Genomic DNA, 19,571 nt, shown 5'->3' on the forward strand with positions numbered 1-19,571 from the left:
CTGGTGGAGCACGGGGCGAATGGCGCAGCTGTGGAGGGCGCCACCGAGCCAGCGTCCACTAGGGGGGGAACCAATGCTGCTGCCCCAACAGCCAACAGCCAGAGGAGAGTGACAGGTATGACCCGCCTGGAGTTTAGCCGGGCAGTGCTCCAGCGAGCCATGGGCTTCGTGCCAGGCGACCTGAACTGCCTGGTGAAGGTTCCAGGGAATGCTGATATTTTTGAAGTTAGCCTCAAGAATGCTAATGTCCTGGAGAGGTTCTGGAACCTCTATAGAGAGGGGAAGGACAGGTCTCCCCTCAACAACTTTCAAGTTGAGCCCCTGTCCGACACGGAAAGCAAAGTGGTCACTGTGCAGTTTTTTAATGAAACTGTACAGGACCACGATGTGAGTACGTGGTTGGGCAGGTACGGGCAAGTAAAATCTGAAGCCAGGAGGGTCCTGGATGAGGATGGAGTCTGGACCGGGGCCAGGAAATGGCTGGTCCAGCTCAAGCCTGACCCCTCTGCAGTGGGGGGGGTATGTCACATCCCCAGTACCATCACGCTGGGGAGACACCGGGGCGTGGTGTTTTATTACGGCATGCCCAAGCTGTGCAGGAACTGCGGCGAGTTAGGTCACTTGGCCGCAGCCTGCACAGTGGTCAAGTGCAAGTCGTGTGGCGGCGAGCACGAGACCAGGGCGTGCCGTGACCCGAGGCCCTGTAATCTGGGGCCGCGCCCCCACCACCGTCAATGACTGCCCCCCCTCCCCCACCCCACCCTATCCCCACACCACGCATTAGAGCACTCACTCCCCCTTTGCCCCAGCCTGACAGCCTAACCCCCACAACACAAACACCACTAACCCTTCCCTGCAGCACAACACCGGCAACCCCCACCTCAACAGCACCCCCTGTTACCCAACCCACTGTCACCACAGTCAAAGAGGAGCCTGACTCTGACACCCCCATTCTGGTGGAGGGGTCAGACTCCTCATCAGCAGACTCGGACACAAACTCCATCACCCCGTGGCAAAAACCGAAAAGAAAGGGAAAAAGAATTCGATCACCTACAACAGCTAAAGCGCAAAATACACCCAGCCAGCCTCCAAACCCAGCAATAACATGCCAACCGATCAATGCCAAAAGACAAACAGTATAATCAAACAAAAAACCGGTACACAGTCCCAAATCTTTCGCCAGGCCCAATCCCCTTCCCAAACCTGCCACCCATCCACCAAAATCTGTACATCATAAGGAAAACTTGCAGAACATTAGCACACTTCACCCCCACTCCATCAGGGACCAGCCAGCCCCCGGTCCGGACTCTCAAAGGGAGGTGACAACATCCCCCTCCTCCCAGGCCCTCCTAGGCCCTGGGGGGAGGCCTGGGGCAAAAACAACTACCCCCACCTCTCCAGGACGGAACCTCCCAGGCAGTCAGGAGGGGAGACCCATGGGAGAACATGGTCAGGGGGTGAGTAGGCGCCACAATAACCCGGATACAATCTTCAATACAATTAATCAAATTTGTCAGAATATGGCTAACAGCTATACTGGATCACCAGATACACAAAAACAATAAACGTCATGGCACACAACTTTACACTCACCACACTCAACACCTGTAGCATCAGACACCCCGATAAACGCACCACTGTTTTCTCCATTCTGTCACAGATCCCCTCAGACGTCGTCCTGCTCCAGGAATGTGGGATTCCATTTCGGGAGTTGGATGGCGTTCTGGGGGGGGGAATGGAGAATGGGAGACTCTCTCTGGTCTGGCTCTAACATCGCCAGAGCTGATGGGGTCGGCACGTTGATGAAAAATCCCTATGCTAAAATAACAGCACACAGCATTGTGGAGAGTGGGCGAATCCTCGTCACCGATCTCGAGGTCGGGGGTTCCCCACTCAGGGTCATCAACGTGTACGGCCCCACCAGCGTGGCCGAGAGGGTCTCCCTATTCACTAAACTACCACCGCTGTTACACTGCACAATGCCCGTCGTCGTAGGGGGAGATTTCAACTGCGCTTTAAGAGATGAGGACTGCAGCAAACCAAGGCCGAATCGATCCGGCACTCTGCTGCGGTCCCTCATCGAGGATTTCTCCCTCTGCGACGCCGGGCATTGTGCAGTGTAACAGCGGTGCCTCTCCTCCCCAACACACTTTTGTGAGTTCCTCTGGCTCCTCCTCATCCAGAATTGACATGTTTCTGCTCTCCCCAGGCCTGAGGGTGCACAGCTATTCCACCAAGGCGGTGCACTTCTCAGACCACCACATGGTAACCGTGTCCCTGGTCTGGGAGAAACCTATAACCGTGGGTAAGGGGCTCTGTCGGATGAATATCAGCCATCTCCAAGACCCCCAGGTGCGTCTCTCCTTCTCGAGAAGATACCTGGAGTGGGTGAGTCTGAAACATCTCTTTGACTCCCCGGTGGAGTGGTGGGAGATGGTGAAGGAGCGAGTGCGGGGCTACTTCCGGGCAGTCGGGCGGAGGAAGGCGAAGGAAGGGAGGGCAGTTTTTGAACGCCACAATGCTGCCCTCCAAAGACTAAGCCTCCTCCAGTCCCGAGGCCTGGATGTTAGCAGAGAAATCGCACAAGCTCGGCAGAGCCTCACCACCCTCTACCGGGAAGAGCGGAAGAAACAGACCTTCCGCTCCAAACTCCAGGGCCTCCAGGAGGATGAGAAGTGCACGCGGTTCTTCTTCCGCAGGGCACGGACCAAGACGAATAACATCTTGTCTCTCTTTAACAGCAGAGGTGTGGTGGTGTCTGAAGAGGCGGAGGTCTGGGAGGTGGCCAGGGAGTTCTACGAGGGCCTTTACAGCGAGAGGCCCTCAGACGGGGCTCTCATGGACACCTTCCTGGGCTGCCTGGACAGACGCCTGGGAGATGAGCAGATGGAGGCGGAGTTGAGCGCTGAGGAGCTCATCAGGGCCGTGCACTCCCTGAATACACACAAAGCTCCGGGCCCTGACGGAATCCCAACTGAGTTTTACCAGGCTCACTGGGATCTCCTGAAGGAGGACGTGGCGGAAGTGTTCAGGGCTGCGTACAGGGAGGGGCGGTTAGGCGCCTCACTGAGACAGAGCTCAGTAGCTCTTGTCCCAAAGAAGGGGGACCTGAAGGACCTCCGCAACTGGCGGCCGATCAACCTCCTCTCAGTCGATTACAAAATCATGGCGAAGGCGCTGATGGGGAGGTTCCAAGGCCTGATAACATCGGTGATCGGACCGGACCAGACCTGCAGCGTGCAGGGGAGGTCCATAAATGAATCTACTTGGAACCGTTCCTCCAGGCCATCAGGGCCAATCCAGGGGTGGTGGGCTATCCACTCCCTGGAGCGGGGGGGGGAACGGCTAAAGGTGATGGCGTACATGGACGACATTGCCATCGTCGCCACAGACAGTTGTTCTATCGCTTGTGCCACCAAGGTGTTGGACGACTTCTGTGTGGCCACTGGCGCCCTGGTCAACCGGGACAAGAGTGAACTGTTTCTGTCTCCACATTGGAGTGAGGAGCTGACCGTTTCCTTCCCTGTGCGTAGGAATACCATCAAGGTCCTGGGGGTGACCTTCCAGGCTGACGGAGGAGGGAGAACCAGCTGGGAGGGAGCCCTCCGCCACGTCCAAAATAAAATCAGGAGCTGGAGTGCACGGCCCTTGACCATGGCGGGTAAGATCCTCGTCTTGAAGGCAATTGTCCTACCCATTCTGCTCTATGTGGGGAGGGTGTTTCCCCCAGACAAAGCCACCGGGAAGCTAATCACCCGGATGGCTTTCCGCTTTGTCTGGGGGAGCACCATGGAAAAGCTTAAACGCGTCACCCTCCTCAAAGAGGAGCGGAATGGGGGGCGGGGGGTCCCAGACATTGTTAACATCATCATGGTGCAGGGTCTGGCCACCCTTGTCCAGAACGCAGGGAAGGTGGGTAAGGCCTCTGGTACCTTTGCCAGGTACTATGCCACCCCCTTCCTCAGAGCAATGGGCTTGGGTGTGCTGGACCTCACCATACCTTATAGCTGGGACCCCTCCTATGTCTATCGAGCCCTGAAGGACTTTGCCTACAGGACGGGTCTGCCCAGGGGTGACCTAACCTCGTGGAGCTACAAAATGATCATGGCTCATTTAAGATCTGGCCAAATAGTAACGCTCCCGAAGGGGGGGCCAGACCTGGACCCGCAAGTCATCTGGGCAAATGTGACACACAAGTGTCTTACCAACAAACAAAAAGACATTGCCTGGATGACAGCCCATAGGTGTCTCCCCACACGAACTTTTATGTACCGCCGGCACTTAGCCCTGACTGAACGCTGCCCCCACGGATGCACTGACTCAGAACACATCCACCACCTGTTCTGGGAGTGCTCCGTGGCCAGGCGGGTCTGGGGCCTTGTTTGTTCCTCTGTCTCCCTGAGCAGGTTCCTGCTGAGGTCCTCCCTGATGGCTGAGGGCATCCTGTACGGTCCGCCGGGGGGATGCAAGACCACCGTGCTCCAGCGTCAGTGGAGGATCATTAACATCGTGAAGCAGGTCCTGTGGGAGACGAGGAACATCAAGGTCTACCAGAAAACATCCGTAGACCTGGTCACTCTCCGGAGGAGGATCCAAAACCTCCTCCAGGACGGCATTCTGGTGGACATGCACGGCAACAAGAACCTGGCGAGAGAGAAGTGGGGGGTGGACCATTGGAAATAACTTATCATATAGTCCACCCCCCCCCCTCCCCCCCCCAAGGGACACAGAAGTCTCTCAGGACAGCAAAACCTGAGCGAAATGGACTTTCCTTTTTCCTTATTGCTTGGTCTTTTAATCCACTTTTGTTTTCTTTGAATTACATATTGATTTTTGTTGGATATTCTGTGTTTTTTGTGACCATTTTTGAATCACTTTTTCTTAAAATTTGTTATTCATTCATTTTGATGTCTTTGTTCCTTTTGGTTTAAGTGTTTGCTTAAATGATTTGTTTTGTGTTATTGAGTGTGTTTTAAAAAAGAAAAAAGATTTTAAATTGTTAAAAGAAATTCTAAAAAACCAATAAAACAACCGACTTACGCGTTACCTAATCTACAAAATAGGATACGGGGGTTGGAGAGTTCCATTGTGGCCATTAGCAGGGACACAGACTAGGAAATTGTACTTTTCATTGCAAATGTGGGTGGCTCTGAAAAGAGCCTTTGGGTCGTTCCAGAAAGTATTTCAGAGACATAAACGTTTAACCACCGAAGCCATACAGAGTGCGACCCTGACGCTTCAGCGCATAAACTACATCCATAGCGGTGACGGTCTTTCTTTTGGCGTGTTCGGTGTAGGTGACGGCATCGCGGATCACATTCTCCAAAAACACCTTCAGGACTCCACGAGTCTCTTCGTAAATGAGAACGGATATACGCTTGACTCCTCCACGGCGAGCCAAACGACGAATCGCTGGCTTAGTAATGCCCTGGATATTGTCACGGAGAACTTTGCGATGGCGCTTAGCGCCTCCTTTCCCAAGACCCTTTCCACCTTTACCGCGCCCAGACATGTTTCAAACAATGGCTTAGCACTTCTTGAATATAAATGCCCGCCTCCAGCACTCCCAGTCTCGCGAGGTATTTGATTATTGAATTATGAGCCTTTTTGTTGACCTTAGTCTTTTCTTTATTTTACCGCTTCTCATGTAATTGTTTACAAGATGGTGCAAATTGCAAATGTGGGCGGCTCTTAGAGCCTTTGGGTAATAACTATTATGTTCGTTGATTAATTGTATTCACAAATTTAACCTGCAGCCACCCTACCGTATGAGTGCAGTGTGCTAGGTAATACTGACCTAGGTAAACTACGCTAGGAGGAAAAAGCTTTTCTCTCCACTTTTAAACAATAGCCTTCTTTAAACAGTATATATATATATATATATATATATATATATATATATATATATATATATATATATATATATATATATATATATTGAAGCCAACTCAAGACTATAAACTCTTGTCTAAGTACTGGAAGGACAACTGAGTGCACTTAGTTTTCAGGAGTTTGAGAGACGCTGTGCCGGACTGACTACACGGTCCTCAGGTAGCATTTAAGTCCATCCCCCCTGTCGCACCATCAGCAGAAACTGATGTTATAACTGACAGTAAGTGTGAAAGGATATGATCAGAAACTGATGTTATAACTGACAGTAAGTGTGAAAGGATATAATCAGAAACTGATGTTATAACTGACAGTAAGTGTGAAAGGATATAATCAGAAACTGATGTTATAACTGACAGTAAGTGTGAAAGGATATAATCAGAAACTGATGTTATAACTGACAGTAAGTGTGAAAGGATATAATCATAAAAAAGTGCTCCAGCTCCCGCCACAGCCGTCCAGGCGAAGGCTCCCAAGAAGAAAAGTCCAAAAGAGTGGGGCCCAGCGTTGGAGAACTGATCGTGAAGGCAGTTGCTGCTTCCAAGGAGAGGTGCGAGTGTCCCTGGCTGCCGTGAAGAAATCTCTGGCCGCCAAAGGCTACGACGTGGTGAAAAACAACTTGCGGTTAAATCTGGCAGTTAGGAACCTGGTGACTTGCTTCAGACTACGGAACCGGTGTCTCTGGCTTGTTTAAGTTCAACAAGAAGCAGGCGCTTGAAAAGAAGATATTCAATTGAATATTTGTAAGTATTGGTTCTTATTTGAATTAAATATTGGGAATAGTTTCTAATCGTTGCTTAATTCTTTGCAAAAGCATTTTAACATTTTGCCAACCAATCCCATAATGTGTGCCAACCAACCCCCATGTTGGGGCTGGTTTGTACAAGTGCACAACATGACTGTTAGATCGAATCTTGGGCATAGAGTCAAAGTCCGGGGACTGGTGAATAGTAGCTTTCTTTTCTTTTCTTTTGGTCATACAAATCTTTAAAACTAAGCACAGGAAGGAGGGGCTGTTCTGCAGAAATCACAATCACCCAGAAGCAACCAACTCTAACTCATTCTTTTGCGTTTGACTGATAACTTGTGTCTGACATGGTGTATTCATTTTCAATAAGCATTCCCCAGGAGGGAATTTACGACCAAAACCACTCGGGAAAACATTTACTCCTTATTTGTAGGTTGAGCTAAAATCCTGAAGAATTACTTATTGTTATGGGAATATCACACAACATAAGGTTAACCATTTATAATTGATACAAGTGTTTAACTGTTTTTACTGATACATATCATCTATGTATCTGAAATCATACAACCCGCAGAAACCAAAATACAAGATACAAGGGGATATATTTGTACTTGCTGACTGCAATGGTAATGGCCAGTGGCAATATAGTTCTGCAGCTGGCATCCATCATTCCAAGTAACCAGTCTTTCAAAATGTTATATGACAACTGGTTCTGTAGCATTGTTATGTCCGTAGGACTCTAGTCTGCCCCTAGTAGAATGAGTCTGGTGTGCTGGGTGGTTTTAACTTTGATTGCAGGATTGGAGGCACCTGTGGGGAAACCCTATATGAAGACTCCTGAGGGAGGAACTCAAGAGAACAGCCACCATCAGGGTCCCATGGTGCCCTTATTGTTTGGTTTGAACCGTTTGTTAATAAGGTCATCTATTTTTTTGTAAATGTTTTCCCATTTTGTGTTGCGACAAGCCAAAGGGGCTGGTCGTAATGAGCATCGACCTGCAAGTTCAACTTGAGGCAGGCTGCAGCATTCTGGACCAGCTGGAGGGGCTTGATGGCACAAGCTGGGAGACCAGCTAGGAGGGAGTTGCAGTAGTCCAGGAGGGAAATGTGTCCAGTGCCTGGACTTGGAGCTGGGTGGCTTTCTCCGTCAGGAGATGGCGGATACGGCGTATATTGTAGAGGAAGAACCTGCAGGTTCAGGCAGTGGAGGATACTTGTGGGGCCAGGGTGAGGTTGTTATCAAGAGTCACCCCAAGATTCTTGGCCGTAATGGTTACATTATGATTTATTAATATGCTTGTAATCTGTAGAGGTTGGGGTAAATTATTTTCAATTAGAGATTGGATGGACATGCAATTTGGAGAGGGATGTACAAAGATTTTGCTGAGGAGTTTGCCTACAGTTTAAATATTCTACATTTCCAAGCAACAGGGATTGTCCAGTGATTGACTTTTTACAAATGTACAATTGCTATTCATAATTCAACAAAATGATTTATCCTCTTAATGCCACATATTAATTAATGATCTAAAGTATGAATATTCTTTATGCATTTAAGGAATGCATAAACATAGCTTTTAGATGACAAATACTGCTTGTAATGTGTTATACACTATGGCAAACAGGTTATGTTTTGCATTTGTGAACTGAGACTGACAGCAGTGAATTAATAAATACTGAATGTGGTCAATATATAGCGCTCTGTGAAATGAAGACTGACATGACAAAAGCCTGTATTCAATCAATGTTTGTCCTTCACTTTTAAAGTTAACTGTAGTATGACACCATTTCTTTACAGATCAGTTTGGTAATTTAATTGAAATGATTGCTGATCACCACAACATGGCTTTCAGAATTATTATTATTATTATTATGATACATTTTTTTAACTGTATTATTTTGATTTGATTGCTTCCATTTATACTGTGTATACATATCCTTATGCATATCCTTATTTCCCCCAAAAGGCGTTACATTACTTATAATGGTATAATGAATGAGAGGCACACCCTGGATGAAACCTAAATATCACAGGGCGCTACGAGATATCAGAAAAACAGCAGTATATTAACGAGAAAATAAGTTTGGTATAAACAATGGTTTCAGGTTGATATGCTGCAGCTTGGATGAAAACTGCGCTGTGCAGAGATTCTGCGCTGTGCTTTACTGTATGAAATGGACGTCCTGCTTTAAAGCCTCACTTGGGTATGTAACGGGTCTTTAATGTTTTCTGTTTACACACGGAGCTTCTGTTATTAATGAACAAAAAAATAAATGAGGACATGACATGTTTGGTCATTTTGAGAGTATAATCGAGTGCGACAAGCACGTTTAACTAGTACTTATCCGTGGCAGGTGGCGATGTTTTGGGCAGGCTGGAGAAAATACGGCAATATTGAGGACACCGTAGTTAATTTGTTGACAGAAGGCCTTTGGTGGACATTCTTCGGTGTTTTTTTTTGCTTGTAAAATGACTGCATATCGTGTTATTGTATCACTATCGGAGAAGAGAAAACACAAGTGAACCGATTTTTCAGGAGCTGAGAGACGCTGTGTCGGTCTGGTTGAGTCTACACGGTCCGCATGTAGCATTTAAGTCCATCCCCCTCTCGCACACGCAACAGAAACGGAACGTTATCATTGACCGTAAGTGTGAAAGCAGAGAATTCGAGAAATGACTGAAGAGGCTCCAGCTCCCGCCGCAGCCGTCCCGGCGAAGGCTCCCAAGAAGAAAGCTGCAAGCAAGCCCAAGAAAGCGGGGCTCAGTGTTGGAGAACTGATCGTGAAGGCAGTTGCTGCTTCCAAGGAGAGGAGCGGAGTGTCCCTGGCTGCCTTGAAGAAATCTCTGGCCGCCAGCGGCTACGACGTGGCGAAAAACAATTCGCGGATAAAGCTAGCACTTCGGAGCCTGGTGACCAAGCAGACCCTGCTTCAGGTTAAGGGAACCGGTGCCTCTGGGTCCTTTAAGCTTAATAAGAAGCAGGTGGTTGAAAAGAAGAAGCCTGCCAAGAAAGCAGCCCCTAAGGTTAAGAAGGCCGCTGCGGTCAAAAAGGCGGTAGCAAAGAAGCCTGTGGCGAAAAAGTCGCCGAAGAAGGCCGCTAAACCTAAGGTGAAGAAGAGCCCAAAGAAGGCCAAGAAGACGACAGCGGCTAAGAAGCCAGCAGTGGCTAAGAAGCCTGCAAAGAGTCCGAAGAAAAGTAAGAAGGCAGCAACTGCGGCAAAGAAGGTGACCAAGAGTCCGAAGAAAATCAAGGCAGCCAAGACAAAAGTTGCGAAAGCTAAGCCCGTCAAAACAAAGAAAACCGCTCCCAAGAAGAAGTGAATTGGTCTACGTTTCCTGTGACGTCTTTTCACAATTATAAAAGGCTCTTTTAAGAGCCATCCAAACTTTCCTGAACGTGCAAGTTATGTCCATTTCTATTTCTGCGTCTGCTTCGAGTTTAAAATCCTCGATGACAAGGGGCGTTCACCTGGGATGTAAATTGATCATATGCTTTCATATGGGCCTTAATTTAGATTTAAGATGGCACAATTAACCGACTAATATTTCCTCATTTCTTTTAAAGCTATTTATTTTGTAAGGCGCCACTCCAGCTAGTTGAACCTATACTGATATATGTTCAAATACGCTTCCTGGTCTCTATTCAATGGTTCGTAATACATTATTGTTATTGATGAATGAATATCGATATTCAGGCTCAAAGTTACCACGTATCTTGTTTTCGTGTATTTAAACTTCAAGCCTGTAAATTCAATTTTCAGTTTATTAGGAAGTACTGTGGAAGTTTTGATTTAATTCAGTTATGTGCTGCAAGGTACGTGGAAAAATGTATTTCCATTTGATTGGACGAAATCTCATCAACGCTGCAGCCAATAGGTGAACAGAATGTTGCTATAAGGAGGACGCTCGCCGGTAGCTAGCCTTATTCTTTGTTCTAACTAGGCTTTGAAAATGAGTGGAAGAGGCAAGACTGGTGGTAAAGCGAGAGCGAAGGCTAAAACTCGCTCATCGAGGGCTGGGCTCCAGTTCCCGGTTGGTCGCGTTCACCGACTGCTGCGTAAAGGTAACTATGCCCAGCGTGTTGGTGCCGGTGCTCCAGTTTATCTGGCCGCTGTGCTCGAATATCTGACCGCTGAGATCCTGGAGTTGGCTGGTAACGCTGCCCGAGATAACAAGAAAACCCGCATCATTCCCAGACATCTGCAGCTGGCAGTACGTAACGACGAAGAGTTGAATAAGCTCCTTGGAGGCGTCACTATCGCTCAAGGCGGTGTACTGCCCAACATCCAAGCTGTGCTGCTTCCCAAGAAGACCGAAAAGGCCGTGAAGGCGAAGTAATTCATGCATCGCTCCCACGAGGACCGTTCACCCAAAGGCTCTTTTCAGAGCCACAACACAACCGTACAAGGAACGAAAAGCTGCCATTTGTTATAGTTTGTATTGCGCTTTTTGTGTTTTGCCGCGCTGTAAGGTAATGCAATAATGATTTACAATCACAATATAGCCTCATGTCTCACTTTTCTCTTGTAAATAAATTCCCTGACAATAGTCTGCCCTTCGACCTTCCGTTAACGGTCCCCAGCAATTATTTTAAACATGGTGCACTCAAAACCATGCTTTAGACATGCAATCGATAGTTATCGCTGTGATCTACATTTAATACACCAGACATGTCGGGTATGTGTCTGTATCATTACATCACATTTATACACGCATTATAACAGTTACATACATTTTGTGTTGCGGACGTTTAAAGAATTTACATTATCTGTCCCCCATCCCGCACTATTTCTGGTCACCTTCCTCACGCGCGAAAGACTTATGATTTGTTTTTATTATTATACTTTTTTTTTTTCTTTATTAACTTCAAGACGGTGAAAGAGAAGTTTCCATTTTTGGCGACAGAGGAAGTTGAAGAAACGATCCAATGGGGAATGAAGGCAGGGGCAGGGCCAGGGCCAATGAGGAGCCGTAAAAGCCTATCCAATCAGCACCGGGATGGTATGCTTTAAAGGCGCATGCCGGGGTCGGAACGGAATTCAGTAATCAGTACTCGATTAAGAAGCAATGGCTAGGACAAAGCAGACTGCGCGTAAGTCTACCGGTGGCAAAGCGCCCAGGAAGCAGCTCGCCACTAAGGCTGCACGTAAGAGTGCGCCTGCCACAGGCGGCGTGAAGAAACCTCATCGTTACAGGCCTGGTACTGTAGCTTTGCGAGAAATCCGCCGCTATCAGAAGTCTACTGAACTTTTGATTCGCAAGCTGCCCTTCCAGCGCCTTGTGCGTGAGATCGCTCAGGATTTCAAGACCGATCTCCGCTTCCAAAGCTCCGCTGTAATGGCTCTGCAGGAGGCTAGTGAGGCATATCTGGTTGGTCTGTTCGAGGATACTAACCTGTGCGCCATTCACGCCAAGCGAGTGACGATCATGCCCAAGGATATCCAGCTGGCCCGCCGCATTCGCGGAGAGCGCGCTTAAGATGGTTTGAACACATAATCTAAAGGACAAAGGCTCTTTTAAGAGCCACCTCAGTACTCGTTGGAGCGGCAAATGTTTCCATGTTCTTTTGCTGTGTGTTTGTGTTTTTTCAGGTGGTCGTGGTACTTTATGGACTCATTTGAACAGGATCCGGAATTATTTATCTGGTGAAACCGTTGCTTACTGTAGCCTACTTCGTCTTATGGTACCGTATCCAACGTTGGTGATTTTGATTCGATCATGCTTTCGTACTTCTATATAGATGGCATTTATCGTATGCCATTAATAAACTCAATGAATGTACTCGCAGGCCATTCACTTCCCTGGATGCATGACAATCTCGTCATTTCAGCTTTTTTTTACTCATTTTACTGTGTACATAAGAGTCAGCTAAATAAGACATTGTACATGAAGACAACAAGGTCAAAAACTAAGAGCGTTCATTAAGGTCGGACTGGAAAGACATTCAGTTTATTTCAATTACGTTTTATTTGATAGCACCATAAAGATAATTTACAGAAATAAATAAAAACACCACAATGTGAAGAAATCTTGGAAAGGAATCCAGGTAGACTGGGAGCCCATCTTCCACTGATTGGTCTGGTGTTATGGTAACGATTTAATGAATGGTAACAGAAATCTAATGAGGGATTAATCAGCAAATAATCAAATATGTTGGGCAGTTTACAGTCTGAGGTTAAACAAGCTGGTAAAATGATCCAATGGTGCTGGAGCAGTCTGTGAACTCAGGGTGGAGAAAGGGGCAGGAGGCATAAGAAGGATTTGAATTGTGTGCCAAAAAAACTGTTGCCCGCCTTTCATTTTAACATTGCAGTATTTATTACAGTGAACATAGATGTATAATTTATCATTTTGCATATTGACTGATTAATCAAGAAAGGCAGGTTCATCTGACAAAAGGCTTCAGAGGGCCCATCCAGTCAGTACAGTCACAGGCTGAAAATATATGTGCATGTATATGTATATATATGTGTGAATATAGGCTATGTTCACTTGTATTTAAATGTTTTTATGTAGTAAATGTTGAATAGTTCTTTCTTTGTTTTGTTGGACATCGTAGTCCTAAACAGGAAAATAATGTTTCTTTATTCAGCGCCACCTCCTCTGACAATATGAAAAAAACTAATCCATTTCATTTGCTGTGAAGCTGTAGGACCGCTTCTTTGGTGGAGCGTTTTGCTTGTTGATGCGCTTTTATTAAAAACATAATCAGAGAAAATAGTGAATTACTCCAGTAATGTGATGGTGCTTCTGGCAAATTAATCCTGATGGCAAAGTCATTGACAACGCCTTGACAACGATATGAAAATAATGTAAATAAAACTTGACATGCCAAAGAAGGCGTACTACCAGGTGGCGTAGTGGGACAAGGTGTGATAGGCTACCACAATCTGAGGTGCCGTGTTCTTGCACCTATTTGGCGAAAATGATATATATGGTTGGATAAGTTATTAATATAATTAAAAACTTACGAAGTTCCCACCAGTCGTGATAAATACAATATTTGTAAGTATTCCTGCAGTGTTTTATTCATAAAGAACACACTCAGACACTGACGACACTGATGCAAGGTGTCTTGCTCCAGGACACTTCGACACAGCCCAGACGTGGGATCGAACCGGAAACCCTCCGACTGCTCTTACTGCCTGAGCCATGTCGCCCCATATAAATGAATCCAGGTGATTTTTATTTTGCTCCAAAACCAAGAAATTCTGCTTTTCATAGGAAACGTGAGTTTTTATTTTTCGGTTTTATTTGTTGCATCACAGGTTACTTGGAGCTGGTGTACTTTGTGACGGCCTTAGTGCCCTCAGACACTGCGTGTTTGGCCAACTCGCCTGGCAGCAGAAGGCGCACTGCAGTCTGGATCTCCCTCGAGCTGATGGTAGAACGCTTGTTGTAGTGAGCCAAACGTGAAGACTCACCAGCAATACGTTCAAAAATGTCGTTGACAAATGAATTCATGATGCCCATGGCCTTAGATGAAATGTCAGTGTCAGCATGCACTTGTTTCAACACCTTGTAAACGTAGATAGCGTAGCTCTCCTTCATGGACTTTCTGCGTTTCTTTCATCCTTTCGCAGTAGTCTTGGAGACGGCTTTTTTTTAGCCCTTTTTTGGCGCGGATTTTACTTGCTCAGGCATTTCACATGGTAATGTAATGATCCTGTCCCGTAATTCAAGCGTTTGCCCAACGATCTATGCAAATCTGCATGCGCTTTTTACCGATGACGTCAGACCACTTCTTATTGGAAGCTGTTTGTCCACGACAAACCATGTACAAAATGTATTGGTTGAATATGGCGGGTTATACAAAACGAACGGCCTTCTTCCTTTTGAACAAAGGATTTGCACTTTTTAAAATCCGCTTGCCATTAATTCTTACACTTAAAAATGTGTATGAATTCTTCATGTAGATTACTTTGCGGTTACCTACATTCTAATCAAGGTACATTACACTCTCCCTTTGAGCAATACTTTGCTTTAAACGATGTTCACATAAAAACGTGAACATTTTTGCATCATGCCTGTGCCGCCCAAACAATCGGCAACACATATATGAATCCCAGCAGGGGTTTTTCTAAAAATGTTTGTTTGGTTCATGTTAGCACCACGCATTTAAATCTCACGAGGTACATTGGCTAGAAGTGTCTCTTGGTGGATTTCATTGCTGCAGTCAAACGGATACTTATACCACAATTGCTTGTATTTTTTAAAGAGCGTTATCAATCGTTATGCAATTACGATCCATTTTCAATCCAAACATCTTAAATCATATCAACATCATTGCACATACTACGTTATTTGAATACAATGCATTTTATTTACACATTCAAACGATGATGTTCACCATATCCACGAAGCCCTGCGTAAGTTTAATGCGCATCTTATAATATGCTTGTAGCTGTATCAAAATCAAAATCAGACTGCACTAATGAACAAGCTGGTTCCTTCAACGCTCTCGAAAATGTATGCTAAGAGTGTATCGATATATATGTATGCACAACATATAATCAATATATCATATGTAAGCTGTTTTTATTCAATTGAATGAACCTAGAACCTTTTTATAACCGAGCTTATGAAAACGCAAGAAACCACAGTGTACACTGTCGAAAAGAGAGCAAAGACTGCAAGATTAAATAATTACGTTTAGTCACTTAGAAGAAAGTAGTGATTAGATGTGTAGTAATATATATTCCATGATTTATTTGATGATTAATGTATATCTTCTATTATGTCACTGCTGTTCAGTTTATACTTTCTATGACTTACTTTTATTTTCACTGATGTCTATCATATAATTTCTATAAGTTCTATGATTTGACTGATGCTCAGTACATCTGTATACTCTTTATGACTTATTACTGATGAATATTGTTGTTAGAAATGCATAAGTGACCCACATGTAATCCAAAGTTAAGTAAAATGATTAATATGAGGTGGAAAGCACCAAAAATGATCTATAGGTCGTAGAAAGTTCTGGAAAACACTATAGAGTGAATAGCACCGTGTTTCTTATATGTTTTTCATGTTAATGATTTAAGTTTATTAGAAGACACAGCCTATAGCACAAGATGTATGTAAAACGATCCTTCTTTGTTTTGGGAATCAAGGGGGAAATTCGCCACAATGTTTTCAGGACTGAAAAGTAAATATCTGCAACATAGCTAAGTCATATGATGGTTTTTAAGAAAGCTATTGGTTGTACTGATAAGGATTGTGCATAAAAAGAGAGTTTTGTCTGTTATTCAAGGTTGGAAATCTGAGGATTTGAACTGGCTATTGTGCACGTGTGCTACAATAGTCAAATTTTCTGCAGATTTTGCTGTCGTGGGATCTTTTCACTTCCTGGACTTGTTTTACAACTGATTGGAGATTGGACCTTGAGAGCTACGGTTTCCTAGCAACGACATGGCCTACTAGTTTTTTCCATAACATTTGTTATTGTATTTATGCATCGCCATACACCAACGTAGACTACATTACTTCTACCCTGCCTTTGCCGCCCATAATTAAGAACGCCCAACCAAGGAGCACTACTTGATTCCACATAAGATCAGACTTGCTTGGGGACCTCCTGCATGTGTATATGACCAGCGCACCAAGTAGGGCAAAAATAATACAAAGCAGTTACCGTGCTGCCTTTACAATAGCTACCGATAGGATTCCAACAAAACCCAACATATTACAGAATAGAGGGAATTCTGCTTTTCATAGAAAACGTGGGTGGCTCTGAAAAGAGCCTTTCGTTTGATTTGCTGCATCACAGGTTACTTGGAGCTGGTGTACTTTGTGACGGCTTTAGTACCTTCAGACACTGCGTGTTTGGCCAGCTCTCCTGGCAGCAGAAGGCGCACTGCAGTCTGGATCTCCCTTGAAGTAATGGTAGAACGCTTATTGTAGTGAGCCAAGCGGGAAGACTCACCAGCAATACGCTCAAATATGTCGTTCACAAAGGAGTTCATGATCCCCATGGCTTTAGATGAAATGCCGGTATCAGGGTGCACTTGCTTCAAGACCTTGTACACGTAGATAGCATAGCTCTCCTTCCTGGACTTCCTACGCTTCTTCCCTCCTTTCGCAGCGGTCTTGGAGACGGCTTTCTTTGAACCCTTCTTGGGCGCAGACTTCACGGTCTCAGGCATCTTTCCACAGACGAAAAAACGAATAGTCCCGATAAAAACCGTTCGTCTGCATTATAAAAGCTGTGTATGCTAATATTCAGGCCCTTCTTGCGAGCGACATAAGACTGGTCCTCATTGGTGGCCGCTCGTAGACCACATTTTGCAGTTGACTCTATTGGCTGATCCTTAAAGGCCGTCCTCCTTCGGAACAAAGGAACTGTCTTCTTTATAACCCCGCGCCTGCGATTTCCTTACATTTATTACATTGGATGAATTCGAAATATTTTTTCAGCTATCTGCGTTCTAAGTAAAGTATATTACATTATCACTTCGAGCAATACGTTGCTTAAAACAATGGTCACAATGTTAATTTTTGCAACTTATCTCTGCCGCCCAAATATAAATGTCAATCATAAAGCTAAACAAACGTGAAGGGTATGTTTAATATACAACATGCATCTTTGTATTTAACATATTTTGCATCTGCTTGATTTTGTACAGCCTTGCGGATTATGTCGAAGACAAAAGTGCGATTATTTCATCCACTTCCATTGAAGGCACCTTGGTGTAGCTCAGCTACTTCCCTAATACGCACAGCGAGATTAAGGCCTTGTAGCAGATAAGGATACCGGGACAAGCACCTTCAGATTCAAAAGAAAATGTTATCATTAAAGTCCAACTTAAAGGACTATTTAATGGGCATTTCGTCTTTAATCTACGGGTAACGCACCGGTCTTTGGGCGAGCCTGGCTAGAAACGAGAACGTATTGGTAGCCTACACGCTACGGTATTTTAACAAAGACTATCGGTAAGAGAATCTCTATATAGCGGATTGCCTTTTCCAGAAATCTGTGCATATGGTAGTAAAGCCTACTACATTTTAAAGACCTATATAGACGTTATGAATCAATAAACGGACACAAAAGACGCAAGGAAACGCTACTTTTCATAGAAAATGTGGGTGGCTCTGAAAAGAGCCTTTGGGTTGTTCCAGAACGGAGTTGCCGGTCAAGGTTTTACCCACCGAAACCGTACAGAGTGCGACCCTGACGTTTCAGAGCATAAACTACATCCATAGCGGTGACGGTCTTTCTCTTGGCGTGCTCAGTGTAGGTGACGGCATCGCGGATCACGTTCTCCAAAAACACCTTTAGAACTCCACGAGTCTCTTCGTAGATGAGACCAGATATACGCTTTACGCCTCCACGGCGAGCTAAACGACGAATCGCTGGCTTAGTAATGCCCTGGATGTTATCACGGAGAACTTTGCGATGACGCTTAGCGCCTCCTTTCCCCAGACCTTTTCCACCTTTGCCGCGCCCAGACATCCTTCCAAACAATAGCACAGAAAGTACGATACCAACGAATAAATGTGCACAAAGACGACCTGATTGAAGGCAGGATCAGCGAAGAGGCGGTTCTACATAAAGCCCGCCTCCAGCAGGCCAAGCCTTCCGAGTATTGGGGGGATTTAACTTAATACCAAATAAGCCGCTTGAATAAAAAATAGGATAAAATAAAATAAAAAATCTTTTAATCAACAGGACCCAAAATGGACTTATTTCTTCACTGTTTTTCGGACTTTTAATCCACCTTTGTTTCTTTGTATTTGATATTGATTTTGCTAAAAATGTAATTGTAATGTTTAGTTGTTCTTATTTTGTAATAATTTGTTCCAACTCTTTTTCTTAAAGTTTGTTTTCATTCTTTTGATGTCTTGTTCATTAGTTTAAGTGTCTGTTTAAATCATTATTTTGACTTATTGAGTGTTTTAAATTGTAAAGAATTGTAAAAAAACAAACAAACAATAAAACCACAACAGGACCCATAACGTATGCTTCACAGTTTCTTAAAATTATGCTGCCTTCCATTTACTGTCGGAGGTAGGAGTTTCCCAGTTGAAATTTCCACCTTCCCTCCAAGCGTTCCAGGTGCACGACGCCACAATCGTTGAAAAAATGTTGTTGTTGATTGGCAAGTGTATAAGCACAAGAACTTTCCGCATTCTGCACTGACACAGTGGCAAAAAATATACCACTCTCAATCTGGAAAAAGTCAGTAAATGATATATTTTCGAATGGTTTTACGTGTTTTTCTTTATTTTTTATTTATTTTATTTATTTAGTATTTTATTTATCCATTTACAACACAAGCATGGGTGCAGTGGAGCTCAAGTTGAATGTCCCAATGTTGTATCCATATACAACAAAAGCATGGGTGCAGTGTAGCTCAAGTTGAATGTCCCAATGTTGTATCCATGTACAACACAAGCATGGGTGCAGTGTAGCTCAAGTTGAATGTCCCAATGTTGTATCCATATACGACCCAAGCATGGGTGGAGTGGACCTCCTTGGTTTCCTCATCGCGCTCTATCACACAAAAGTAAGGTGGAGGAAGTGGTACCACCACCTTTCTTCCATATGATGGATGTCACAATGATGGAAGCATGGTTGGGATTCTGAAGGAGCAACTCAACTTATTTGAATTCACAACTGAGATGCAAACTGTCTCTGCAATCAACAAGAGGTTTGCAGCAAGAGGGGAAGGCCTTCACTGAGTGTTGAGGCGAGCCCTGATGAGAACTGCAAGAGGCTGCGGCAATACCAGGGGTGAGGCCCAGGGTTTCCTATTATGTGCAATAAAAAGGACCAACACAGTAATCTGGTGGAATAGGTGAACTTTTATTGTTACTCCGAAATCTTTCGGTCCCAGCGGCGGAACAAACAAAACAAAACCAGAAAACAAAAGCGAGAGCTCATGTCGAGCCTCCTGTCCGTCCGGACAACACAGGCCACTGGCCCGTCTT

At 45.0% G+C, this 19,571-nt stretch overlaps 6 protein-coding genes across 6 annotated transcripts in view; 3 read left to right on the forward strand and 3 right to left on the reverse strand.

Annotated features, from left to right (window-relative positions):
- Positions 1-5,200: 5,200 nt before the first annotated feature.
- On the reverse strand, positions 5,201-5,518 carry LOC133111279 (histone H4-like). Its single transcript, XM_061221465.1, has one exon. It carries the CDS (start codon positions 5,510-5,512, stop codon positions 5,201-5,203), a length of 312 nt encoding a protein of 103 aa, XP_061077449.1. The 5' UTR covers positions 5,513-5,518.
- Positions 5,519-9,308: 3,790 nt separating this feature from the next.
- Positions 9,309-9,959, forward strand: LOC133111274 (histone H1-like). The gene has a single exon (XM_061221461.1). The coding sequence runs from the start codon at positions 9,312-9,314 to the stop codon at positions 9,957-9,959; it is 648 nt and encodes a 215-aa protein (XP_061077445.1). The 5' UTR covers positions 9,309-9,311.
- A 630-nt stretch (positions 9,960-10,589) lies between these two features.
- The window catches only part of LOC133111210 (histone H2AX-like), a 38,464-nt gene continuing 29,482 nt past the window's right edge, over positions 10,590-19,571 (forward strand). Inside the window, exon 1 of the mRNA XM_061221400.1 lies at positions 10,590-10,972. Within this exon, the coding sequence (XP_061077384.1) occupies positions 10,590-10,972 (383 nt within the window). The remainder of the gene's footprint in view (positions 10,973-19,571) is intronic.
- On the forward strand, positions 11,699-12,122 carry LOC133111226 (histone H3). The gene has a single exon (XM_061221417.1). The coding sequence runs from the start codon at positions 11,706-11,708 to the stop codon at positions 12,114-12,116; it is 411 nt and encodes a 136-aa protein (XP_061077401.1). The 5' UTR covers positions 11,699-11,705; the 3' UTR covers positions 12,117-12,122.
- On the reverse strand, positions 16,412-16,787 carry LOC133111246 (histone H2B-like). Its single transcript, XM_061221432.1, has one exon. It carries the CDS (start codon positions 16,784-16,786, stop codon positions 16,412-16,414), a length of 375 nt encoding a protein of 124 aa, XP_061077416.1. The 5' UTR covers position 16,787.
- LOC133111269 (histone H4) lies at positions 17,782-18,103 on the reverse strand. The gene has a single exon (XM_061221455.1). It carries the CDS (start codon positions 18,091-18,093, stop codon positions 17,782-17,784), a length of 312 nt encoding a protein of 103 aa, XP_061077439.1. The 5' UTR covers positions 18,094-18,103.

The sequence above is a fragment of the Conger conger genome, chromosome 15 (assembly GCF_963514075.1).
Source record: "Conger conger chromosome 15, fConCon1.1, whole genome shotgun sequence".
Lineage (NCBI taxonomy): Eukaryota > Metazoa > Chordata > Actinopteri > Anguilliformes > Congridae > Conger > Conger conger.